General features: G+C 42.0%; 4 protein-coding genes and 1 pseudogene across 5 annotated transcripts in view; 2 read left to right on the top strand and 3 right to left on the bottom strand.

Annotated features, from left to right (window-relative positions):
- The window catches only part of LOC146579344 (uncharacterized), a 179,885-nt gene that overhangs the window by 20,598 nt on the left and 133,044 nt on the right, over positions 1-26,243 (top strand). The window lies entirely within an intron of this gene.
- On the bottom strand, positions 812-1,716 carry LOC146579354 (tripartite motif-containing protein 16-like protein). Its single transcript, XM_085250424.1, is given in 2 exon segments — positions 812-1,517; positions 1,703-1,716. Coding segments are annotated over 2 exon segments (720 nt in total).
- On the bottom strand, positions 1,830-11,114 carry LOC146579353 (uncharacterized). Of its 2 annotated transcripts, none has more exons than XM_085269217.1 (4): positions 10,961-11,114; positions 8,103-8,525; positions 7,753-8,004; positions 1,830-3,322 (listed from the first exon to the last, which is right to left on the bottom strand). In XM_085269217.1, the coding sequence occupies exons 1-4, from the start codon at positions 11,016-11,018 to the stop codon at positions 2,217-2,219; spliced, it is 1,839 nt and encodes a 612-aa protein (XP_085125343.1). In that variant the 5' UTR covers positions 11,019-11,114; the 3' UTR covers positions 1,830-2,216. The 2 variants fall into 2 exon arrangements, with proteins under 2 accessions (XP_085125343.1, XP_085125344.1); XM_085269218.1 differs by having other exon boundaries at positions 3,016-3,322; positions 7,757-8,004.
- Positions 21,241-22,920, bottom strand: LOC146579352 (tripartite motif-containing protein 16-like). Its single transcript, XM_085269247.1, has one exon. It carries the CDS (start codon positions 22,918-22,920, stop codon positions 21,241-21,243), a length of 1,680 nt encoding a protein of 559 aa, XP_085125373.1.
- Positions 23,823-25,429, top strand: LOC146579351 (uncharacterized; annotated as a pseudogene).

Genomic DNA, 26,243 nt, shown 5'->3' with positions numbered 1-26,243 from the left:
TTTCTCCAGGTGACTCAGTGCTGCATGGAGAGCAAAGGCTATGGCGTCTTTGGTGGATCAGCTCAGCCTGAGCTTCCTGCTAATAAAAACTAAGTGCAAAAGCACCAAAGAGGAAAAGTGCTTCACTTATTCATTAAAACATGGTCGAAGTCTTAATGAAGCATCAATAATTTCAGGAATTCTTATATTTTTATAACTGTATTTCTTTTTAATACAGTTTATTTTACAAAATCAGAATTAAGTCACTTACAGCATGTAATGCAACTCCATCCATTCATTTGACTGAATTAGTGGCTGCTGAAGTATAGAGACCTGTATCATTTAGTTTTTATATTTAGATATATAAATGATCAAGTCATCAAAAGTTTAATTTAAAAAATGACATTAAATCACATTACTCTAGATATAATAATGTGTTATTAGTATGAACATTAAATAATAGTTTAAATTTTTTTTCATTATATTTTCAAAATCGTCAAGGAATCAAAATTGTGTTTTAAAAGTTCAAACTTCAAAGACTGTAAATTTATGATAGAGAAAATCAATATTTAATATTGTTCAGATTTCTGAGACAGGAACCAGTTTTTCCTTCATGTAAGTACAGTTTGAATCAGTGCAATATTATTTTCACACATCAATGGATCACTGAACTTCTCAGCTTTTAAAATGCAAAGCCTCATTTAGAAACTACACATGATTTGGAAAACTACTGAATGAGTCAAGTTGTATGTAGTGCTTTGTGTTATCAAGTAGAGCAGAAAAGTGTTCTATAACAGCCAAACTATTTGCATATAAATGTCAGAGAACGAGTCTATTTGACTTTAATCAACTCTGCAGTGGCTCCATAATCTAAAAGCCAAAGTCCAGCATAGAGCGGCTGAGTGAATGTGGTCTGGACTCTGTGGAGGAGAGTCATGGTTTCAGAGACGCTGTAGAAAGACAGAATACCTGCTCTGTGATCCAGGTACACTCCTACTCTGGAGGACCGAGGACCTGAGAGGACAGTTTGGACATTGTTGTGCCAGAATTTAAAACTGGTTGTGTCACAACGCAATGCCCAAGATTTGTTATTATATCCAAATAGACTTTCATATAGGCTCCCTGCTCTGGAGATATTGTTGTATGCAACTGCTACTTCAACTGCTCTCCCTCTTCACTTCACCTCCCAGTAACAACGTCCAGTCAGACTCTCTCTACTCAGGACCTGACATATTTTACTGAATCTGTCTGGATGATCAGAATAAGACTGTTGTTGTTCCATAAATGTTACTTTTCTGTTCCCCTCAGATAATAACAGACGTGTGTTTGCTGTGTTTGGATCCAGTGTGATTTCACTTGAATATTTTAAGAATCCAGCTCTGGTCTTTGGCTCTGCTGGTGACAGTAAAACATCCTCTTCAGTGACTGTCAGTGAGATGTTTGTCCATTCCTCTCTCAGAATGTCCTGTAGTTTATCTCTGGTCTCTGACACAGCTGCTGTCACATCCTCAAAGTAGCTCAGAGGACGAATATTGATGCTGGATGAGTGTGTAGACTCACGTGTAGACTTTTTTCAACAAAGTAACTGTATTCTCAATATCATCTTTTTAAACAGTAACTGTAACAGAATACAGTTACTCATATTCTGTATTTTAAATACGTGACGGTGTTACATGTATTCCGTTACTCCCCAACACTGTCAAAAAGTCCACTGCTTTCTCACCTAAGCATCTCCATTCCTCCACAGATGTGTCATGCCAAAAAGACAAAGCAGAACCCTCTGTCATGCTGCTTACACAGAGATTATATTAGAGATTACACCTCAGGAAAAAAAACAAACACTCAAAAGATTTTGAATAAAATCTTTATTTGAACCATAATTCAATTCGATTTTGATTTATAGAGCGCCAAAATAACAACAACAATCACAACTGCAAGGTAGACCCTGCAATAATACTTTAAGAACACATAATAAATAAAATAACTAAACAATGAACCAACAGGGCACGAGCATGCAGAATGTTAACCTTCATGAAATGTAAGACCAGAGTTTGCCTGATACAATTATAGGAATGAGGGGGAAAGGCCTAATAAATAATGGTGAGAGTTCTTCACTATTCTGCACAGAAAATACTGACTTTAAAATGGATCATCTTTTCATTCAAGCATTGCAGCGATTAATTTCTGCTCAGTGTGAGCTCACACACAGCTGTCCCACATTTTGAAAGTCTGAAAGTTTAACGTGTGTGAATTCTCATGTGCTTCTTTAAGCTGGTCCTCTGAATGAATATTTTCCCACAAATGTTGCAACCATGCGGTTTGTCACCTGTGTGAATTCGTACATGACGGGCCATATCCGATTTCTGACTGAATCTTTTCCCACATGTGCTACAAGGATACGGTTTCTCGCCTGTGTGAAATCTCATGTGTTTTATCACTCCCGAGATGTCAGAAAATCTTTTTCCACAGATACTACAACAACGTGGCTTCTCACCTGTGTGAATTCTTATATGTGTTCTCAATGATGATTTCTCAGTAAACTGTTTTCCACAAGTACTACAGGAATACGGCTTCTCACCGGTGTGAACTCTTATATGAGTTTTCAATGTTGAGTTCAGACGGAATTCTCTCCCACAAGTGCCACATGAATACGGCTTCTCGCCTGTGTGTGTTCTTACATGACGTTCCAAATCTGATTTGTGAATGAATTTTTTCCCACAGGTGATACAAGCATATGGCCTCTCACCAGTGTGAAGTCTTGTGTGGGTTTTCAATGTTGAGTTCAGACTGAAACTCTTCCCACATGTACTGCAAGAATATGGTTTCTCCCCTGTGTGAATTCGCAGATGTGTCGTCAGGTGGTTTTTTTTGCGAAAAGTTTTTCCACAGGTGTCACACTTTAAAGACTTTTTTATTATGTCAGTTTTACTTTGACTCCCTGACACAGCAGTGTTGTCTGCTCTCTTATTGTAACTTCTCTTTCTGTAATGTCTCCTCTCCTTTAGCTCTGCATTTTTAGTAGATATTGAGTCCACATGCTGGCTTTCTTCCTGATCCCGGCTCTCTTCTTCAGGTGAGCTGTGAAAAAGGAGTTGCTTACTGTTTGGTTCTGGTTCCCTGTGGTCACTTTCCTCATAAGTCGGAGTCACCATGAATGAAGTATCAGCCTCCTGCTTCAGTCCAAGCTGCTCTCCCTCCTGCCTGCTGCACACTTCCTCCTGTTCCTCTTTAATCTGTGGAAGCTCTGGGTCCTCCCGGCCCAGACTGTAGTTCCTCTCCTGATTAAAGACCTGCTGGGTTGTGAGAACCTCCTCATCCTTAAAGACATGCTGCTGGTGGAGGTCTGGAGAGACAAATGAATAAAAGAAAAGACAACATATGTGAAATATAAATTACCGTCAATGTAGACAGCAACAGATATAGGATTTTTGAGGATTTATCACAGTTAATTGTTGTATTATCAGACACAGACTGGATGTAATTTCCAACTTGACCTCATTCAGCTGCAGACTGATATCAGACTGACTCAGACTTATGGCACTATTTACGGGAGGTTTTAGTGACAGTGTTGGTGTGCTCATTTTGCAGAACAAAATTCAGTTAGCGTTGACTTATTGAATAAAACAAGCTGACAAAATTTAACTCCAAGGGCCATAATTTGCAGCTGAAAAAAGATGACAAATCACAATATACTCAGTATACTCAGTATATTGCAAAATGCTAAATATCACTATATCAAATCATGAGTGTCGTATTGTGATAGTATCATATTTTGGGGTGTCTGGTGATTCCCACCTCCCACCATTTTTTACTCTGAAAAACGTTGGATGTTAATTTGATGTCTTCATTGACAGGAGACCAAAGCCACTTAGAAATTAGATTATTTGCCTCTGTTTCATTAGTCAATAATCTTAGCAATTGCTAGTAAATAACAGTTAGCTCATGTGGTCCATGAGGTCAGCAGTGCTTTACTCACACTATACAGACTGCAGGTAGAGCTTCCGCCACTGCCCGGGCCACTTTCTGCTTGGCCTATCAGTACCTATCAACTGCTTCCGAAGTCCCACAGGCTAACAATGCCCGACAGGACTCCTTCTTTAGCTTGGTGGCTCCCTTCACCTCTGGTGTCCACCATTTGGTTCGGGGGTTACCACAACAACACACACCTTGTGCCTTGTGGCCACAGCTCAGTGCAGTGGCTTCTGCAATGGATGTACTGCACATGATCCATTTGGACTCAATGTCCCCAGTCTCCCTCAGAATGCTGTTGAAGCTCTGCTGGACGTGTGCATTGAAGATCTCGCGGACCAGGGCCTCTATCAGGAATTCCCAGCGCACCCTCACTATACGTTTAGGTGTGCCAAGTTTGTCCAACATCCCCCGCCACCTGATCCAACTGACCACCAGGTGGTGATCAGTTGACAACTCAGCCCCTCTCTTCTTGTCTCCAGAACATATGACCTTAGGTCTGGTTATACGATAATAAAATTGATTATCGACCTGTGGCCTAAGGTGTCCTGGTGCCACGTACCTTTATAGACACCCTTATTCTTGAACATGGTGTTCATTATGGACAAACTGTGGTTTACATAAAAGTCCAATAACAAAACACAGCTCGGGTTCAGATCCAGGAGGCTGTTCCTTCCAGTCATACCCCTCCAGGTCTCACTGTTGTAGCCCACATAACTGTTGAAGTCTCCCAGGAGGACAACAGAGTCCCCAGGTGAACACCCTTAAGCACCCCACCCAGGAACTCCAAAAAGGCTGGGTATACTGAACCATCATTCAGCGCATAAGCACAGACAACAGTCAGGACTTGTTCCCCAAACCTGAAGGCGTAGGGAACAAACCGTCTTGTCCAACTGGAGAAACCCCAGTGTACAGGCAGCAAGCGGAGGGGATATTAGGATACCCACCCCAGTCTGCCGCCTCTCACCAAGGGCAACGCCAGACTGAGACAGAGTCCAGCCCCTCTCCAGCAGACAAGTTCAAAAGCCAAAGCCGTGCACTGAGGTGAATCCAACTATATCTACTCAGTACCTCTCAACCTAACATACTTAGGCTCCTGTCCCACTAGAGAGGTGACTTTCCATGTCCCAATCACTAGTTTTGGTAGTTGGGGATAGGTCCGCTAGGGCAGGGGTCGGCAACCTGCGGCTCCGGAGCCGCATGCGGCTCTTTAGTCCTTATACTGCAGCTCCATGTGGTTTGGAAAAAACGAATTGGAAGATTATTGTGATCTTGAAATATAAAACTAAAATTATGTTATTATTTATCATCGCTCAAAATAAGTGTCACAAAATAAACCATACCCGCCGAAATACCGTGCATTTATCGAGACTTTCAACCCCAGGCAGGCCAAGTATGGATCTTTGGATCCACATACGAGCAGCTATTCTCCTCCATGAACTATGGTAACAACAAACCCTGCTCACGCCTCACAGACGACAGCTTACTAGTGACTTCGTACAGCCCCAGTCTGCAGACACTGTGCGCAGAGGATCGGGAGCAGAAGTCCCATTGTCAACATACCACAGCAGACCCGATGATGTTTGCATGAACATGCTTTTTTCTTTATTGACCACTTTTCACACATGGTTGCTGTACCCACACAGCCAACTGTAGTTTTGCAGCTCACAGCCCGACACACCAACACAACAGCAGAGAGAACACACACGGCAAATGCCGCTCAGGTGCGTCCGCCTCCCCTGCAGCGGCACTGCAGACCACGCCCTGCCACACACATTAACCATGTAAAATAAATATTTATGCAGATAATTTGCAAAATATTTATTTTTCATTTTTTTAGCAGCATAGTGCTTTTTTCCAATTATTTTTAAAAGTCAGGTCAAGGCTCCGCTACAGGCTGCGAAATCCCAAAGGTGATATAAGGATGACGGCTCACTACAGTTTTTGTTTGCTATATGAATAATTTAAGTTCAGCTTTTTAATTCATTTAAAAGAGACCTTCAACTGGGTGTCTTTCCTTTTTGTTATATTTTTTAAGAGTTCAAAATGTGTTCATTACATTAAAAAAATTAAATTTTCTCTGTAGCACTGCATGTATCTCATATGCAACACACTTTAGTTGTTTATACAAAGCATAAAGGTAAAAAACATTAACAGTGTTATCTTCATTTTAGATGTCAAAAAGTATTTACAGCTCCCAGTGTTTTCTTTTCCATGGAAACTGGGTCCAAACAGCTCTTTGGGTGTTAAAGGTTGATGACCCCTGAGCTAGGGCCTCCGCTACTGGCCACTGCCCAACACACACTGCACCCAACCCCTACAGTGCCTTCTGCAAGTGGTGGGCCTACAGGCTGTTCGATCCTTATACAACGGTTGCAGGAGCTTGGTCTGCATAGCCAGCAACAAGTCGGACTTGTTTGCAGTGTGTGATGGACTGCCAGGGCTGCCTGTTGTCACAGATTCTCTTTATAATTTTTATGGACAGAATTTCTAGGTGTAGCCAAGTGGTAGAAGGCTTTCACTTCGGTGGTCTCAGAATGCCATCGCCACTTTTCACAGATGATGTGGTTCTGTTGGCTTCATCTGGTGATGCCCTCCAGCTCGCACTGGAATGGTTCCATGGGCTGGACCAGGTGACCCTGAATCCTCCCTTAGTTATGCTGCAATAGACGTAGGCTGCCGGGGGATTCCCATGATGCATTGAGTTTTTCCTTTCCAGTCACCTTTCTCACTCACTATGTATTAACAGACCTCTCTGCATTGAATCATACTTGTTATTAACCTCTGTCTCTCTTCCACAGCATGTCTTTTATCCTGTCTTCCTTCTCTCACCCCAACCGGTCGCAGCAGATGGCCGCCCCTCCCTGAGCCTGGTTCTGCCGGAGGTTTCTTCCTGTTAAAAGGGAGTTTTTCCTTCCCACTGTCACCAAAGTGCTTGCTCATAGGGGATCATATGATTGTTGGGTTTTTCTCTGTATGTATTACTGTACGATCTACCTTACAATATAAAGCGCCCTGAGATAACTGTTGTTGTGATTTGGCGCTATATAAATAACACTGAATTGAATTGGAGTCTTGTTCACGAGTGATGGGAGAAGTGAATGGTAGATCAACAGACGGACTAGTGCTGTGAGTGCAGTGATGCAGACGCTGTACTGTTCCATCGCGAGTTGAGTGTAAAAGCAAAGCTGTCAACTTACCGATAGATCTACGTCCCTACCCTCACCTACAGTCATGAGCTGTAGGCCTCCGAGCTATGCCCGGAAGAACAAGATTGCAGATACAAGTGGCAGAAATGGGCTTCCTCCAAAGGGTGGCTTGCTTCTCCCTTAGAGATAAGATGAGGAGTTTGGCCATCCGGGAGGAGCTCAGAGTAGAGCCGCAGCTCCAACGAGCCAGTTGAGGTGGTTCAGGCATCTGACAGGGATGCTTCCTGGGCTCCTCCTGGGTGAGGTGCTCTGGGCATATCCCACAGGAGGAGGCCTCGGGACAGACCCAGGGCACACTGGAGGGATTATATCTCGCGGCTGGCCTAGAAACACCTTGGTGTTCCCCTGGACAAGCTAGAGGAGGTGGCTGGGGAGAGAGAGGTCTGGGCTTCTCTGCTTAGACTGCTGCCTCATTGATCCGGCCCCGGATGAGCGGAAGAAGATGAATGGATGTAGAAAAAGATGCATTCATGCTGCTTATTGCAGTTTGACCTTTAATTCCTGTGCTTCTAAAACTAAATGTAACTTTGAGCTCTGGTTAGGATCCTACATTACTCATATTCATTGTTATTAAGTCCATCACAGTTTTACATACCTACTCTTTGCAACTTTATCACAGGTTTCCAGATGGTCTTTAGCAGTCTGAGTCGCTCTTCCCCAGTCCAGACGATAATGCCTTCAGCCTCCTGCTTCAGTCCAAGCTGATCTCCCTCCTGACTGCTGCAGAGCTCCTCCTGTTCCTCTTTAATCTGTGGAGGCTCTGGGTCCTCCTGGTCCAGACTGGAGTTCTTCTCTTGGTTAAAGACCTGCTGCTCATCCAGACCCTCCTCTTCCTCATGTTGGAGGTCTTGAGGAACAAAGAACCACAAAAGGGTTATTAATCTTATAATATAAAAACACACAAAAACTGTTTACCATGGGTCCTACAAGGATAGAGTTTCTCACCTGTGTGAACTCTCTGGTGTTTAGTAAAGTTATATTTTTCGTGAAAAGTTTTTCCACAGACGTCACATTGAAAAGACTTTCCCCTTGTGCCAGTTTGACTCAGACTCATTGACACAGCAGTGTTGTCTACTCTCTTATTGCAACTTCTCTTTCTGTAACGTCTCCTGTTCTTCAGCTCTACATTTCTAGTTGATCCTGAGTCCACATGTTGGCTTTCTTCACTTTCCTCATAAGCAGGCGTCACCATGAAAGTATCAGTCTCCTGTTTCAGTCCAAGCTGCTCTCCCTCCTGAATGCTGCAGAGCTCCTCCTGTTCCTCTTTAATCTGTGGAGGCTCTGGGTCCTCCTGGTCCACACTGGAGTTCATCTCCTGCTGCTCATCCAGACCATCCTCCTCCTCACAGTCATTTTGTTGTGGGAGGTCTTGAGGAACAAATAAAAAGAAGGAAATGATCATTACTGTGATTACACAAAACTATTTTTACAAAAGCATGTGTTAAAACCTGAAAATAGTTTTAGGTATTGGAGAGACGGCAACCACAGACTGCAATATGAGTGGTGTGCAGTGAGGTGTTGATCGTGTCAAATAAGGTGCTCCCTGGTGGCACACTCAGGTGCCATGAGATACTGCAGTAGTTTGGGGTATAATTTAAATGTATCAATGATGCAGAAATTTTCAGGTATTGATGATGCAGAAAATACATGAATTTTTTTTCCATATTTGAAAAAATCAAGTTCAAAGTTTCAGATCTTAAATGTGCAATTCTCAAAAACAAGCAGCAACAACAAACCTGATCACACACTTAAACATGGAAAAAAAAATGCTAACAAAAGAAAAGTGGCTAAAGCTAAAGTTTCCAGAACTCAGAGCCAACCATAAGCTAGCAGCCTCAGTGTAAGCAAAGCCTCAAAACAGTTAGGAGTGAAATTATAGAAACAAGGGGAAAAGAGAAAAGGCTGGATGTTGGATTTATACTGGTAATGACACCAGCATGTACCTGACATTTGTTTGTTCTGTAAATGTGCTACACCTACTTTTGTTTGCTAAGGAAGAATATGTCAGGTAAAGGTGGGTATACAGAAACTCATTTTCAGTTCATTATTTGTAACCTTTTCCAAAATTACAATTGTGGACTTTAATAATTTTGTGATGAAAACATGTTTTGTATTGAAGAAAAGTTTACTTTTGTTTGTAAATGCTGTCAATCAAAGCTCTTAGAAAGAAATTCAAACTTAGCAAAAATCTGAAAACTTGGAAATCAGAATGGGCCACAAGTTATAGACTATGTAGGCTGTAGAAACACAGACACACAGAAGACATTACAAAATTTAACCAAACCTATTATTAGACAACACTACAGTAATGAAAGCAGTATTATTGTGATTATGTACACAGCGTTGTATCTTTGCAGTTTTAAATTTTTTTGCATTTTGCTTTTTTTTTTTTGTCATTTATCTTTTAGCTGAACCACTTCATTCAAGACTTAAAACTCTTTCTAAGGATTTTTCTGAAATGTCAGTGAAGAAAATGAATGGAAAATTATTTTCTTCACTTAAAGTGAGTCATTAAAAAGACTCACTGCCATTGTTGCTTTTGTCAGCTTATGTTAAGAAAGCCTTTCTATTGAAACTATCATTTGCATTATTAAACAAATATACGAGTTGTGTTGGGGCTCACTTGAATGGCACTCAGATATTTTTTTGTTTTTCTTAAACAGATTGTACTTATATAGTGCTTTTCTAGAACAGGTCTCATTCACTCATGCACATTAATTTCTAAACCCAAACACTTCCTGAAATTCACACATTCACAATACAATGGATGCATCAGGGACAGCCCAGGATTCAGCACCATATCCAAGGATACCACATGCAGACTAGGGGAGCCGGGAATTAAACCACAAACCTTCCAGCTATGAGACAACAAGCTCTACAAGTGAAACCACAGTGGAAACAGAATATTCACTGCTTACTGCATTTCAGCTTATGTTACATGTGCACAACAACAAAACAAGCAAGAGTTACCTGCCTTCTTCAAATGGCCTATTAGTGACAAGGTAGCTGCTTCAACAACCCCCAAGACAGCAAAATATCATGTGTTTCATTTGCATCATATGCTTTCTGATATGGCACAGTGTAATTCCTGACCATCTTTAATGCTCTCAAAGCAAACAGTGCAGTAGAGCTCTTTCTCTATCTCAGCATGTAGTCATCACCTCTCACCTTTACCCAGCTTCAGCAGCTCTTTCCCAGTTCTATGGTACTGATCATCAGTTTATCCCTCTGTAGTACTTACTCCTTACTATTCCTGCACTTCCTGATTCACTAGCTGTGCCCCATCTGTTCTTCCTCTGACATTCTCTGCATTCATCAGCTCCTCATTCTTTTAATATTCTCATCACACTCTTTACTTATTTGTATTTCCATCTCTATCCTGACCCACCCTATCTTGTTGCACACCACTTCCAGCTCGATCACTCTGTTTAACCAGTCAATAAAACTCATTTTCTCTGCTAGCTTTTGCTGCAGATGTAAAGACATTAATTACAGCATTATTTGTAATGTGGAGAGCTTGTGTTCTGATGCTTTGGAAAGTCTGTCACTGTGTGTGTTCACTTTGAGGCTCTCATGGAGAATAAAGGGAATAAACAGTTGGTGTGTAAGAGTGTGTGTGCTCTTCCTCAACTATCACCGTTGGCTCCTCTGAATTCATCACCAAAGTGCCAGCTTCCTGCTCTCAGCTAACATCAGCTTAGAGAAATCCTGGAGATGCTGATAATCTTTCAGATTTATCACCAATCAACCAAACATCAAAGAATCGGAGCTTAAAGAGAACAGAGTTAAAAACATGTCCATACCTATGATGTGTGAGTTTCTGTCGGGTTTCCGGTTGCTCTCCTCCTCATACTGGACCATCCTCTTCTTGATGCTCTGATCGGTACCTGCGTGATTTGTCGGTCCGTTGGTCCTGATTCATCACACATCAGCCATGTTTCTGGAGCCAACACTTCGCTCCTCCCCATAGTCCCCTGCTCTGCTGTGATTCGCTGTCGTGTGGTCACGTGACTCAGCAAACGCACGCAGATTCGTTGAGTCGAAGAGTTGTGTCATCTCCGGTTACACGACTGCACCTGCGTTTATGTATTTATTTTTCATGGATCCTCTTCTTTCTACAAATGAAGCCAAGTATTTTTCTCCTCCCGGTGTCAGTGGGATAACCGTACATGTACACTTATTCTAAATTTGTCTCACATTCCTACATGTATCCTAGATTATTTTATACAGTCCAATGATGTACACTTACTGATGTCTGAATGACAGTAAAGTGGCTATTCTATTCTATTCTATTCTATTCTATTCTATTCTATATAAATCTACATCGATCACGTGTTTATATGTGATTATACATATAAACACAATTTTATACTCCAATGTGGTAAACCTGGAGTATAAATTTGTCACTTGAATTTGCGGTATGGTGAGGAATATTTTGAAATGAAGATAATTCGTGTTGAAATATAACAATAAATGTTAAGGTCTGACTGATATAATGTGGCTGAATGATGAATAGTCCCAAAGAGCTACTGTCTGTATATTTGTATGGTGCAAGACCACATTCTGCAGAGAGAGATAACAGGCTATCAATGGCAGAGTTCAAACAGCAAAAGAGGACAAATTACAGCAGACAACAGGCTTATATGATTTTTTTTCCTGCGTTATCAATTGGATGGAGAAGCTGGTTGATGCTGGGTAATCTTACCAATTTTACTTTCAAACTGATATCTTCATATTTCTCCTTCAGTGCAAATAAAGGAGTGTTAGAGTGTGTGCTGTTTTTTTTCTTTCTTGAAGTTCGACAATCCTTTCTAACAAGTATTTCCAGCTGTTTGTCTCCGCACGTTCTGACTGTATGTGTCCACCAGGTGTCTCCCTTGGCTCGTTTAATCAATGAGCTTAATTTGTCTTCACATATGAAGTCAAATGAAGCTCACTGAGCTCAACATGAATTTCTAACAGAAACAACAGAAACAAAAGTGAGTGCAAAGGCAACCAAAATATTTGGAGCATGCTGTGAGGAGTGAGTGGTCAAAATTCAGGAATTCCTTTTTACCATCGAGTTTTACTGTGCTGATGTTAAAACATGTTGTTAGGTTTTAATAAGACTCACGTGGCTCTAGATTTGAACTTGGACTGGTTGTATTGTGTCTGGTCAGTTTAAGTCTATTAGTGAGTCATTTAAAAATGTCGTCATGTAAATCTTAAATGGTCTACATGGAGGTAGTGGAGGGCACAAACTAGTGACATAGATGACTGTTTACAGCCATTCAAACATGTTATGATCATAAACTGATTTTTTTCTTCTTCAAAAAAAAGCTTTACAGGACCAATAAACACCTGGAACATCAGTTTCCTGGTGAACTTTCAACCCAGAAGTAGTAACATTAACAAGCTAAAATGCATTTTACTCATTCATTTTTAGTTTGCTGTGTAAAAAACAAAACAAAGATAAATTATAAACTGTGTATTGAAAATGGCTTGCTTGGCTTCTTAACGATATTGACTCACACTAGGACCATGTTTCCACTTTGAATGTCTTCACAGTCTATTTCTAATCCTTTATTCATAAATGTAAGTAGCCCTCTGTGAATTTCTACCTTACCGTGGTGGAGGGGTTTGTATTTCCAGCTGCTAGGATCCCCAAGGATCAAAAATGCTTCACATGAGAGGCAAATTAATAATGATAGAAACACTGCATAACACAGCCTGTGATTACTGTTGTGATTTTTTTGACATTTACTGTGGAATTATTTTGAAACTGTTACATCTTTCTTTCATATGCACATGTAGAAAAAACAACTACTAAATTTAACTTTAGATACAGAAGAAGACTGTATAGTAATTAGGAATATTGGAAGTCAGGAGAAGTGAATTCAAGGCTAATAATAGCTTTCAGCTATATTGAGTAAGTAATCTCTGGTACAGTCCCAGTAAACAGAGGAGAGCAGCTGCCTGTAACATCCTGTGGTATATCCTCTGTTACAATGGAATTTCACAGGTATGCTGCCATTAGACAAAGTACAGTAAAGTACAGTACTAGCTATGATAATATCTTTGTGTATACATGGTATCATTGGTAGGTAAGTTAAAGCCACATTTCAGAGATTCCAGGTGTACAGCTATAATGTAGTTGTACTGGTTTCTTTCGTTATTTGTATTGGCAGTAGATTCAGTTCCTTTGTAGTCCAAACTAAAACTTTTAATTTAACTGCTTCTTGATTGGAATAATAAAATATATCCTCATTTATAATAATCACATCTGTCTAAATTACAATATAGATTTTGTAGAACATAAATTAAGTCTTTCTATTAATAATATGCAAATAAAGAGTAGAGTAATCCCATTCTACTTTTACATACTCTAGGAACCAAAAGTAAGCCCACAGTCTGAGAGTGAACTAATAATAATAATAATAATAATAATAATAATAATAATAATAATAATAATAATAATAATAACTGTATTTATAAAGCGCTTTCAAACAAAGTGCTGTACAACTAAAGGGATAAATAAAATAAAAGCGATACAGCAATACAGGTAAGAGACACAATACAAGTTAAAAACAATGAAAATGTAAAAACTAAAAGCCATAAGACATGTAGGATAAGGTGAACAAATGTGTCTTCAGCTTAGTTTTAAAAACCTCCACAGAGCATGCCTGCCGAATATCTTGAGGGAGGTTGTTCCACAGAAACGGGGCACGAAAAGAAGAAGCACGCTCTCCAACTGTCTTTTTTCTGGCTCTAGGAACCTTTAGAGAGCCAGAGTCCTGAGATTGTAGAGCACGAGATGGAACATAAAGGTGTAAAAGGTCGGAGAGGTATGAAGGTGCCAATCCGTTTAAAGCCTTGTAGGTGAGCAGCAGGACCTTAAAATTTGCTCGAACCTGACAACGTAGCCAATGCAGAGATCTCAGAACAGGGATAATGTGCTCACATTTCCCAGTTCTTGTTAAAATGCGAGCAGCTGCATTTTGCACCATCTGTCAGGATAATATAGAATTGAATTGTGAGATCTTTAAAATATGATAGGGTGTCATGGCCCTGGATCAGTCACCCAGCGTTTATGTTTTGGACTGTTCTGTTTTGGGGTGTAATAGGCTGAGTTACTTCTTTGGGTAATGTATGTTTGGTTTTCTTGTACTTCTGTGTTCTTTTGATCATTTATTTTCTGTTAGGTTGCAGCTCTTAGGTTCTTACTTGTTCTTTTGACATGTTTAGAGTGTGAGTTTGTTTTCCTTCAGCTCATGGTGATTATATTCTCCGTCTCCAGTGTCTAATCTTGTCCTGTGTTTCGTCAATCTTGTCTCTGTTTTCATTCCCCCAGTCAAAGTGTTAAGCTTGCGTGTCTTGTCTGTGTCTACATATTTCTCATTCTTTTTGTTTTATTTTGAGAGTCCTTGTCCTGTGTTCACTATATTTAGTTTTGCTTCCCCTCTGTCTCGCTATGTCAGATCAGGTGCAGCTCTATCTCAGTCTTGTTGCGTATTCCCTTGTTACCCCCAATGTGTATGTTGTGTGAGTTTTCCTTTGTTTGTGGTTGTGTTGTCTGTTTGGCCAGTGTCAGGTTCAGGTATTTCATGTTTAATTTTTCCTGGTGTCCATGTCTGGGTTTCAGGTTTCATGCCTTGGGGTCTCATGTCATCACACTTTCAAATTTCACGTATTCAGGTTTTAGTTGTTTTTCCAGTTTAGGTTTTGTTTGGTTAGACTTTGTTTTGCTTTCGCTTTTTCCTTTGCATGGTTCAGACATCAATAAAGGATCAATTTTAATTTAGTTTCAGTCTCTGGTGTCTGCATTTGTGTCCACTCTACACTCCACATGGTCTGCCAGCTCAGATCCTGACATAGGGTCAATATTTTGTATGTCAGGAGAAGGATTTTAAATCAAAGTCTGGATTCAACAGGGAGCAAATAAAAAGAAACAAATATGTCTTCATTAGTTTGAAAGATGTGTCCGCCTCCTCCGAGAGCCAAAGCAAGATATGTATCATTTAGAATTAAATAAACCAATTTTAATCCAATTTTAAACTTCAACATATTTTAGTAATTTAGTTTAACATGTTTTAGCTTTTGTTTTATTTTATACAGTTTAATAGTACATCAGATGAGTCATTCATAGCTGCAGATGCTTTCCCTGAAAAATGGTGTTCACGACAAACATTGTCTTCCACAACATGTTGGATTAGATAATGCAGTTATTATTATTTTTCTGTAAAAATAATAACAACAAAAATTAACAACACTCTATAATCAAAATCAATTACTGCATTCAATCAAGAAACAAGGACACATCTATTATAATCTCGGGGTTGAAGGACTCCAATATCTTATTAACATTTTAAGAGTTACAATACAAACACCAAAGATATCAACTTTTTGTAATATGACAAGAAAAATCATTGTAGCATCATAGTTCAGAAATGTCACAAATCACATTTTAATCATCAGGAAAATCCACTACAGCGAGTAGACAAGAAAAGCCAGTGAGCAGATTAATCAGACATTTAAAATATCTACAATGTGAAGAGAATTTTAATTTAAACTAATCAACTTTGCAGTGTCGCCATAATCCAAAAGCCAAAGTCCAGCATAGAGCGGCTGAGTGAATGTGGTCTGGACTCTGTGGAGGAGAGTCATGGTTTCAGAGACGCTGTAGAAAGACAGAATACCTGCTCTGTGATCCAGGTACACTCCTACTCTGGAGGACCGAGGACCTGAGAGGACAGTTTGGACTTTGTTGTAAAAAAAAGGTGGAACTGTCTGCATCACAGCGTAATGCCCAGGATATGTCATTGAATCCAAATTTTCTTTCGCGTGAGCTCCCTGCTCTGCTGATATTCTTGTATGCGACTGCTACTAAAAGTAATCTCCCTCTCCACTCCACCTCCCAGTAACAACGTCCAGTCAGACTCTCTCTACTCAGGATCTGAAACCACTCAGTGAATCTGTCTGGATGATCAGAATAAGACTGTTGTTCCATAAATGTTACTTTTCTGTTCCCCTCAGATAATAACAGATGTGTGTTTGCTGTGTTTGGATCCAGTGTGATTTCATGTGAATATATTAAGAATCCAGCTCTGGTCATGCACCTTTATGAGCAACATTCTATACTTCCATCATAGCTAAAAGAGCCCTCATTAATTTGATCATATTTGATTCATGTCCTGGGATTCATCTATTCCTGGGACAGATGACAGCGTGAAGGAATTTCCAAACCTGGGTGCATCACTTTGGGTAACTTGTATCAAAAACAAAAAATGATTTCAAGCAGCCATCAACAGACCTTAGATTGCTGCAAAAAGCAGAAACAAATCTGTTTTCTGGTACCAGGCAAGATGGGTTACTTTGGTGCCGAATTCTTCTTCCCGATAGAACAAAGCCTTTTCCTGACATTGCGTAGACACCACTTCAGAAATCCAGTTGCTGGCCTATGTGTTCTGCAAGGGCTAACCATGTGTCCTGTAATTTTTAAACAAAAGAAAAGGGTCAATAAATTAGGATTTAAAAGATTATCTGCAGTTGTTTGGTTAATGTCAAGATGTTTGTAATCCTGCAGCAGTGAGCTCCAACACTATGGCCTGATAGATTGAGTTTATTTACAAGAAATACTCACTTTTCTCCATAGTGCTCCGTTAAGTGTAAAATAAGTATTTGGACCCTCCATTTTTCATGTGTGGATATGTGCTCTCAAGACTGGCAACCAAAGATTCCCCCTCACGTGTACCTCACAGATGTTCTAAAGTTAAACAATTAAAGTTAAAACATTTTTAGTGTTAATTTTAGAATAATTGCATCTACTTGTGATGGCTGCAGTTACAGCCACACAGGGTTATTAATATCTACCGAACATCAGTGTTACATATATATAATCAAAGGAGCTTTCAAAGAAAAGCGTCTGGACTTCTTACATATATATAAGTTCCAAAAAAATAAAAAATAAGCAAGTGTGAATGCACAGTTTGTGTACCCTGGACTGATCATTCGGACTATTAAGTCAGTGTCTGTGAAGTAATGACAGGCTGCTTTCACCCAGTGTCATAGAGTAGGTAGCTGTTGGGTCTGTGTTTCCACAAACCCCGCTAATTCTAGAGACTTATTCATCATGAAGAAAACAAGACAGTCGATCGATCGATTACTTGCGCAAGGGAGGCCTCGTCTGTGTCCAGCACGACAATGGTGGCCTCCTCTCGCTGCCTTTTATTGACAAACTTCAAACAATAGTTTACTAAACACCTCCCCTTGCAACCCCCTTTGGTTACAAAGACAAGGACTGTATGTAAATGTATATGTGTGAACTTCTGTAAGAGAGAGTGTGTGTGTGTGTGTGTGTGTGTGTGTGTGTGTGTGTGTGTGTGTCAGACCTCCTGCTGACCAAAGGGTCGTAAACGCAGGAAGCTTACATCAAACGAAGCAGATCTTCCAGATAGGATGTATCTGCAATAAAACATTACAGCCCCCACCAGAACCTCGAGAATCTGGCGGGAAGGACAGTGGAATTTCTTTCATCAGAGTTAAAACACTGTACAAATGGTAAACATAAAAATGACAAACATTTAACAATTTAACTCTAACAGTAGCACTGCCTCCATCTAAGTGCAGAGCAGATTAGCTGTATACTGAGCAGGGTCTGAGTGCAGCCAACATTCTCAGCACCACCAGGTTAACCCTTTAACACCTTAGCCTTTTGTTTTGACTAAGAACCAAAAGGCTTAATAAGGCTAAATGATATTCAGGAGTCAGTAATTTTTTTTTGTTGTTGTTGTTGTTTTAAAAAAAAAAAAAGATTATACTTTGGTTACATGTAAACTTATGATGGCAGACCTTAAAGCTACCGAGATCTCCAAGTGAGGATCGAAGATGGTGGCTAAATATTGGTTGTGGCAGTGTTGCCATCACGTTTGTATTAGTAGCAAGCAAGCTAAGTGCAGGGATGCACGTGCCCTTTGCGCGGTCTAATGATCGAGGGAAAAAAGGGGGTCAAGGTAACCTTAAAAAATCTAGCCTTAAAAAATCTTAATGGGACAAATTATCATTTCCTTTATATTTTAAAATGAAAAGATGTTGTTATCAACATAAAGGTAATTTAGGTTAAATTAAATAATGACATTAAATAATAAAATAATTTATTATTAAATAATTAAATAGTTTACATAGACTGTGTTCCTTTTTTTTATTTTTATTTTTTACCTTTTTCCCACAAATGCAACACCCTATCTCATACTTTCTTTGTTCTGTATACAGTGATCTCTAAACAGTTTGTCAAACAGAGCAACATCAGCCTCATTCCAAATTATAGCTTTAAACGATGATATCAAGCATTTTTAAGTAGAAATAACTTTCATCATCACAACCCAGCTGGTGTTATCTGTTAAAATACCTTTAATGAGTAGGTAAAGTTCTAAATTAAACCAATAAATTGCATAATCAATCATCATGATTTTTTTAACTATTAGAATTTACTTTTTACTTACCATGTTTTATTTCATAGTAGTGGAGAAGTCCAGTGATATCTGATCAGGTCACAGTCTAATTGAAAAAGGCAGTTTGTGATTAATGATGTGGCTTCTTCTGAGGCTTATTTTCAACCCAAACATTTGGGTAAAATTTTGACCCAATATTTTATCAAAGCTGCCCAACCTATGACCCAACAGAATTAGTCAAGCTGTGGAGTGAATTGAAGAACCCGGCACATTACCAACCCAACTCTTGAGTCATGACTTTTGAACCAATATTTGGTCACAATAAGCCAACTTACGAACCTACAGCTTTTACCCAGCAGTTGAGTTAGGAATATAACCCAGCATTTTTAAGAGTGTATAAATACTCCTAATAGAGCTCTCAGGTCAGGAGACCAGGCATTTGCGATTGCTGCACCCAAACTTTGGAACAGTCTGCCTCTTCAAATTAGGATTTCTCCAACACTCGACATTTTAAAAGCCTGTCTGACAACAAATTTTTACTCTTTAGCTTTTAATTGTGTGTGTTTGTTCTACTTTTTTACTTTTTTACTATGCACAGCACTTTTGTCAGCCTGTGTTGTTTTTAAATGTCCTTATAATAAATTGGTTGATTGATTGATTGATTGATTGATTGATTAAACCTAACCCTGACCTGTCTCCCCAATGTGACGTTTGTGTAATGTATGTATGGATGGAAGTGGTCCAGTTTCACTGAAGGCAACTGCAAGCAAGAAATAAAAGCTCATTCATTCACCTGCAACCCTAGATTGCTCAGGGTGGCAGAGCAATAGAAACAAAGAGAAAGAAAAAAAATGTTTATCACATTGGACCTCATATTGAGAGCGCCAGAGAACAAATGCAAGTTCAAGACTTTGAATGAAGTCCAGTTGTTGTATCTGCTTCATGTTTCCTGGAGTAACAAGGGAACAGGTGTCAAAACCATTTAACGGAATGAGGGAAACAAGAGATTAGACTCTCGACGTGACTCTGTGGATGCGGTATGGTGGTTGATTCTTATCTAGCTGGGATACTGACAATCACTGTTACATGAGATTTTAGACTTCGTGAGGTATCTGCAAGAACTGGTAGGTATATTTTAGTTTTGCTTATTTATTTAGACATAGGCTCCACATGCTAAAGGCAGTATGGAGATGTAATCAAATGCCATCGAATGAAAAGGCAGATAGAGTTGCAAAGGAGGCCGTAAAACATGGGGTGGTTGACATGGCTGTTAGTTTTGGCCAAGCAGAGATAAGGAGTATGGTAAGGCAAGATATGAGAGCAAGATGGCAAAAGCAGTGGGAGGAGGAAAGGAAGGGACGATGGTTGTATAAGATTCAAAGGAGGGAGGAATGAGAAACGCAGGACGGACTAGGAGGGAGGAGGTGATCATATCCAGACTGAGATTTGGACATACTGGCTTGAATAATACATTATTCATGATAGGGAAACATAGTACCGGAAAATGTGATTACTGTGGGGTAGAGGAAACTGTAGAACATGTCATGTTGCAGTGTCAGAGGTATCAGGTTGAGAGGAGACAATTGATTCAAAATCTCAGTAACCTACAAATCGAACTGGGTCTTGTTGATTTGTTGCGAAAGGAATCGGGAAGTAAAAGTTATCAGGCCTTATTTCAGTTTTTAAAAGAGGGGGACGTGTTTGGAAGGATTTGAGGATTTATTTATTTATTTTTTGAGCGTCGTTCCAGACCATACTCCATACCAGTTGGTGGCGGTAATGCACCTTTCAGTTGTTTGCCAACTGCCAATACAAATGTAAGAAAGAAGAATCAAATGCCATCTACTCTGAATTATCAGGCTGGAACGCCGTAAGTTACTTTATATGACAGTTTATACAGATAACTTTGGATATTAATGTATATTTTGCTAACATGAATGTTTTAGTGAGAGTAATGCACTTTATTGATGTAAATATGCTTCTGCCTGTTGAGATGGAGTTTATTTTCTGTCATTTCAGTTTTCACCACATGTTCATGGAGACAATTAAACAAGCTGCAACTAAACTCCAGGGTCTTCATTTGTGGTTTAACTCGGTGTCCCCAACATCCTTGTTGAAAACACTACAGTAGTCGATAAAATATGTGTTATTTATAGCAGGTGAAACTGTCCAAAGTACACCAATTTTATTGATCATAAACAGATTAAGGGACATTAAACTTCCAGAAACATCCAGCATATAAACCAAAACAACCATTAGATTGGTTGAGTGTGGTGAGTAAAGCATGCATTTCTGAGCAAATAAAATATTTCCTGTATCATTTTGTTACCATAGTTTGATGTATAAATGAGGAAGTCTGATAAAAAAATCTCTCTTAAAAATCATAATAAAAGATATTTAATGATATCCAAAGGTATTCAGCTTACTAAAAACAAACCAATCAAACTCCAGTGTATTGCTACATCTAATTAATTTAAGACTGATAAAGAATGCTGAATAGGAGTAGAAGTATATTTTAAACTTATAATTCTAGATTATAATGAAAAATTAAGGTTTATACTTATGCAAGAAATGTAGCGACACGTTTATTTACAGCACTATATTTTTTAGACACAAACTTTCAAACAGAAGTTCTAACATAAACCTACCCACTCTGTCTATTTCAATTTAATGAACTCTGCTGTGTCTCCTCGCTCAAAAAGCATAAGTCCAGCATAGAGCGGCAGAGTGAATGTGGTCTGGATTCTGTGGAGGAGAGTCATGGTTTCAGAAACGCTGTAGAAAGACAGAATACCTGCTCTATTATCCAAGTACACTCCTAATGTGGAAGCCTCGGGACCTGAGAGCTCAGTTTGGACTTTGTTGTAGAAAAATTTATAACTCTTGCTATCACAACTTAATGCCCAAGATTTGTAATTTAACCCAAATACACAATCATTTAGCCTCCCTGCTCTGCTGATATTCTTGTATGAAACTGCTACATAAACTTTTCCTCTCCACTTCACCTCCCAGTAACAACGTCCAGTCAGACTCTCTTTACTCAGGACCTGCCAACAAGGAAGAAATCTGTCTGGATGATCAGAATAAGACTGTTGTTGTTCCTTAAATGTTGCTTTTCTGTTCCTCTCAGACAATAACAGATGTGTGTTTGCTGTATTTGGATCCAGTGTGATTGCACATGAATATTTTAAGAATTCATCTCTTGTCTTTGGCTCTGGTTGTGGTGGTGACAATAAAACATCCACCATAGTCACCACCCGTGAGATGTTTGTCCATTCCTCTCTCAGAATGTCCTGTAGTTTATCTCTGGTCTCTGACACAGCTGCTGTCACATCCTCAAAGTAGCTCAGGGGACGAATATTGATGCTGGATGAGTGTGTAGACTCTCTGAGTGCTGACAGTGAGGGGTAGTTGTGTAGAAACTGGTTGTGATCCTCTGTGTGTGAGAGCTGCTCCAGCTCGCCGTCTTTCCTCTTCAGCTCAGCGATCTCCTGCTCCAGCTTCTCCTGAAGCTCTTTGACTCGACTCACTTCAGTTTCCTGCTGGGATCTGACCTGCTGCTTCACATCAGAGCTTCTTTTCTGGAGGAGACGGATCAGCTCAGTGAACATCTTCTCACTGTCCTCCACTGCTTTATCAGCAGAGCCATTGATGGCCTCCACCTCCTGTTGAAGCAGCTTCACATCTTTCTCTCGCTCCTGGATTCTCTGCTGGATGTTTAGTCGTCTCACCTCGAGCTCCTTCTGCTTCTCAGTCCTTTCTGCTGCAGCTGGGACTGTTTCATGGCCTTTATGTTCATCCATCAAGCAGAGATAACAGATACTCTGCTGATCAGTACGACAGAAAATCTTCATCACCTCATCATGACGAGAGCAGATGTTCTCCTGGAGCTTCTTGGAGGGGGCCACCAGCTTGTGTTTCTTTAACGGAGCTGCATCATAGTGAGGTTGGAGGTGTTTCTCACAGTAAGAGGCCAGACAGACTAAACAGGACTTGATGGCTTTCAGCTTCCTCCCAGTGCAGACATCACAGGCCACATCTTCAGGTCCAGCATAGCAGTGATCAGCTGGAGCAGCTTGGAGTCCAGTCTTCTTCAGCTGCTCCACTAAAGCTGCTAACATGGTGTTTTTCTCCAGGACAGGCTTTGGAATGAAAGCTTTCCTGCAGTGGTGGCAGCTGTGGATTTTCTTGTTTTTCTCCTCTTCATCCCAGAAACTTTTAATACAGTTCATGCAGTAGTTGTGTCCACAGGGAATAGTTACTGGATCCTTTAGTAGATCCAAACAGAGTGAACAAGATAATCTTTTTGAATCTTGCTGATTTCCTCTCTGCGCCATTTCACCTCTCAGCAACAATGATTGGCTGTAGAATAGAGTGGATACCCAGCTGTGTGCAGGAAAAAGCACAGTTTGAACTTTGGAAGCAGCTTGTCCCTCTTATAAACTTTATAATCTGTACTTTGAAAGTTTTAAGCCATAAAAGTTTAACATGTGATCATACAGGATCACAGGAGACTAAATCGCTTTGTATGAACTTTGAGTAGAGTTTTTTTGTCCATGCAATGTCTTTACAATTAGATGTGCTTTATTTAGGTCAAAATAAAATTTCTGTGTTTGTGTTGCAGCCAAAGTATGACAAACAACATAGCTCAATGAAAAAAAATACAACACTTGTCATGGCTCCGTAGGGCATTGTACCCATCCCCTCTCCTTTTGCTTTCCTTGTTCTTGGTCCCTTGCATTTGAATTTGAATTTCTCTCCAGGTCTCAGGTGTTCGTGTGACTGGGGTTTCCAGCAGGCATGGTCAGGAGCTGCAGTTTTATTACGTCTGAGTGTCCTCACCTCATTTCCTAAAGTACTTATGGACAGGCTTTTTTTCTCCTTTCATCACCAAATTATTTAGTTAGCTATGAGTAGTAATATCTAAGTCTAAATGTCTAGTATGTATTTGTGTGTGATTGCCTTGTATTTTGGAGAAAGTCCTCAGTGTGCTGAACTCCACTTGCCCTGTGTGGCGGAGGTGTGGTCCCGGGCACGGCTGCAGGGGAGGAGTGGTGCAGTGGGCTCAACGGGGCGGTGCTGGAGATGCCGGTGAGAACAGCTGATGGCGATTTGGACTGATAATGGTTTCCTTCCCTTTTTATAGGGAGACGGAGAGGAGCGGAGGGAGAGGGAAATCAGCTGAGACCGACAGCTGTCAGACTGTGTTCATATCATAACCTGGGAAAACTATAAATAAATGTGGAAGCTGGTGATAAAGACCTGTGTGTGTGTGTACCTGTGTATAGCGCATTTCACAAGTGGTGCCGAAACCCAGTGTCCGGCCGGCGTGGGGATGTCCGACCCACAGGCTGCGCCGCCCGCCCAGCCTTTGCAGTTTCTGGCGCAGATGCTGGCAGAGATGGCGAAGATGGGCCAAGACCAAGCGGCGGCCCAGCGGACTCACCTGGCTGCGCTGCAGGAGCAGACGGACCGGCAGACTCTGGTTCTGGAGCGGCTGGTTGGAGCCGCTGCCCCGCCGAAGCCTCCGCCGCTGTCGGTGGCGATGCCCCGGATGGGGAACGGGGATGACCCCCAGGTTTTCCTGGAGACTTTTCGTGCCACGGCGGAGGCCTGCCAGTGGCCGCAGGGGGAGTGGGCTCCACGTTTGCTTCCTCTGCTGTCGGGGGAGGCTCAGACGGCGGCCCTGAGCCTGCCACCGACCTCGAGGAGCAGCTTCCAGGACGTGAGCCGGGCGGTGGTGGACAGGTTGGGGCTCACCGCTGAGGATCATCGCCGGCGGTTCCGGGCCTGTCGGCTAGCCGCGGCGGATTGGCTGTTTGCTTGGGCCCGGCAGCTGCACGACGCGGCGGTGCGCTGGCTGCAGCCGGGATCGTCAGAGGGCGAGACGCTGCTGGTGGACAAGGTGGTGCTGGAGCAGTTCGTGGAGGGGCTGCCTGCGGAGACGGCGAGATGGGTCAGGTGCCACCGTCCCGCGAGTCTGGAGGTGGTGGTAACGTTGGCGGAGGACCACCTTGCCGCTAGAGCGGGGGAGCCCGGGGACAGCGGCCGGAGGCCGAGCAAACAAGCCCCAGTGCCGGCACCGAGGCGCCGGGCACCGAGGCGCCAGGGCAGGCAGAGCGGGCGCCGGCGCTGAGCCCCACTAATCCTTTTGCTGCGTTTGTGCCTTCCCGGGGATCAGACATGAGCGGTGCCGCCCCTGAGCCACGGAGAGCAGCACAGACGCCGGGGCAGGAGTGCTAGAACTGCGGGCAACTGGGACACCTGAGGAGGGACTGTCCTCTGATGGAAGTGGGGCAGGTGTTCCGGGTTGCCGGTGCCCCAGCACCCTCTCCTGGTCCAGGAGGGACATACAACATTCCGGTAAGGACTCGAGGGGGTATACGCCATGCTTTGGTGGACACGGGCTGCACGCAGACCCTCGTGCACCAAGGCTTGGTCTGCCCCGGGGCATTGCTGGAGGCAGAATGGGTGGAGGTGAAATGTGTTCATGGTGATGTTCAAAGGTATCCCATAGTGCCGCTGTTATTAAAGTATAAGGGCAAAACGCATAGAGTAACGGCTGCGGTTAGCCCGCGCCTGTCGCATCCCCTGATTCTGGGCACGAATTGGCCGGGGTTTCATCATCTGTTGGGACAGTATGCGGGAATGCGATCACGACCGTTAGTAGCATGTAGTGTCTGCGCGGCGCTCAGCGGTGACGCGGGGTCGTCCGACACTGACTCCGGGGAGGGGGAGACGGCGGGTCCTTCATGGGAAGCCCCGCCGGCTCCAGAGGTTTCCCCCACGGGTGATTTCCCACTGGAGCAGTCTCATGATGACACCCTACGCTCACCAGGTGATTGAGATTGATGGTCACGTGGTGCGCCCTGAAGCCGTGCGGACCTACCCGCGCTTCATTTTATCAAAAGGCTATATCGAGTGAGTCGTGACACTCGCACGGAGGAGACTCACACCCAGCTGTTGGTGCCGCAGGGAAACGATTTTCCAGGCGGCTCATTATAACCCCATGGCAGGGCATATGGGATACGAAAAAACTCTGGAGCGAATAACGGCCCGATTTTATTGGCCGGGCATCCGAGCGTATGTGCGCCGCTGGTGCGCGTCCTGCCCGGACTGCCAACTTGTTAATCAGCCGGCCATACCAAAAGCGCCTTTGCGCCCGCTCCGACTCATAGAGGTTCCGTTTGAGCGCATTGGTATGGACCTCATCGGGCCATTTCATCGGAGTGCACGCGGCTACTGCTTTGTATTAGTCCTGGTGGATTATGCAACACGGTACCCGGAAGCAGTCCCGCTGCGCACCATCTCTGCAAAGAGTGTGGCGCAGGCACTGTTTCAGGTCATCTCCCGAGTCGGAATACCGAAAGAGATACTGACTGACCAGGGCACGTCGTTTATGTCTCGTACACTGCGGGAACTGTACGAATTACTGGGCATTAAATCTATTAGGACCAGCGTCTACCACCCTCAGACGGATGGGCTGGTGGAGCGGCTGAATAAAACTTTAAAGTCCATGATTCGTATGTTCATTAACGAGGATGAACGCAATTGGGATCGCTGGCTAGACCCTCTGTTATTTGCAGTGCGGGAGGTGCCCCAGGCCTCCACGGGATTTTCTCCCTTTGAACTGCTGTTCGGCAGGAAGCCGCGTGGGGTG

The sequence above is a fragment of the Mchenga conophoros genome, linkage group LG3 (assembly GCF_057382185.1).
Source record: "Mchenga conophoros isolate Kocher_MC1m ecotype Shallow Benthic linkage group LG3, M_conophoros_male_GT1.1, whole genome shotgun sequence".
Classification (NCBI taxonomy): domain Eukaryota; kingdom Metazoa; phylum Chordata; class Actinopteri; order Cichliformes; family Cichlidae; genus Mchenga; species Mchenga conophoros.
This window is presented reverse-complemented; position numbering and strand designations above follow the sequence as displayed.

Excerpts from the sequence above, each read along its gene's own strand:
- LOC146579353 (XM_085269217.1), bottom strand. The coding sequence starts at position 11,018 with ATGGTCCAGTATGAGGAGGAGAGCAACCGGAAACCCGACAGAAACTCA. Across the intron at positions 8,526-10,960 it reads CAGAAACTCACACATCATAG|ACCTCCCACAACAAAATGAC; the intron begins GTATGGACATGT and ends TTGTTCCTCAAG. Across the intron at positions 3,323-7,752 it reads GATAAAGTTGCAAAGAGTAG|ACCTCCACCAGCAGCATGTC; the intron begins GTATGTAAAACT and ends TTGTCTCTCCAG.
- LOC146579352 (XM_085269247.1), bottom strand. The coding sequence starts at position 22,920 with ATGGCGCAGAGAGGAAATCAGCAAGATTCAAAAAGATTATCTTGTTCA.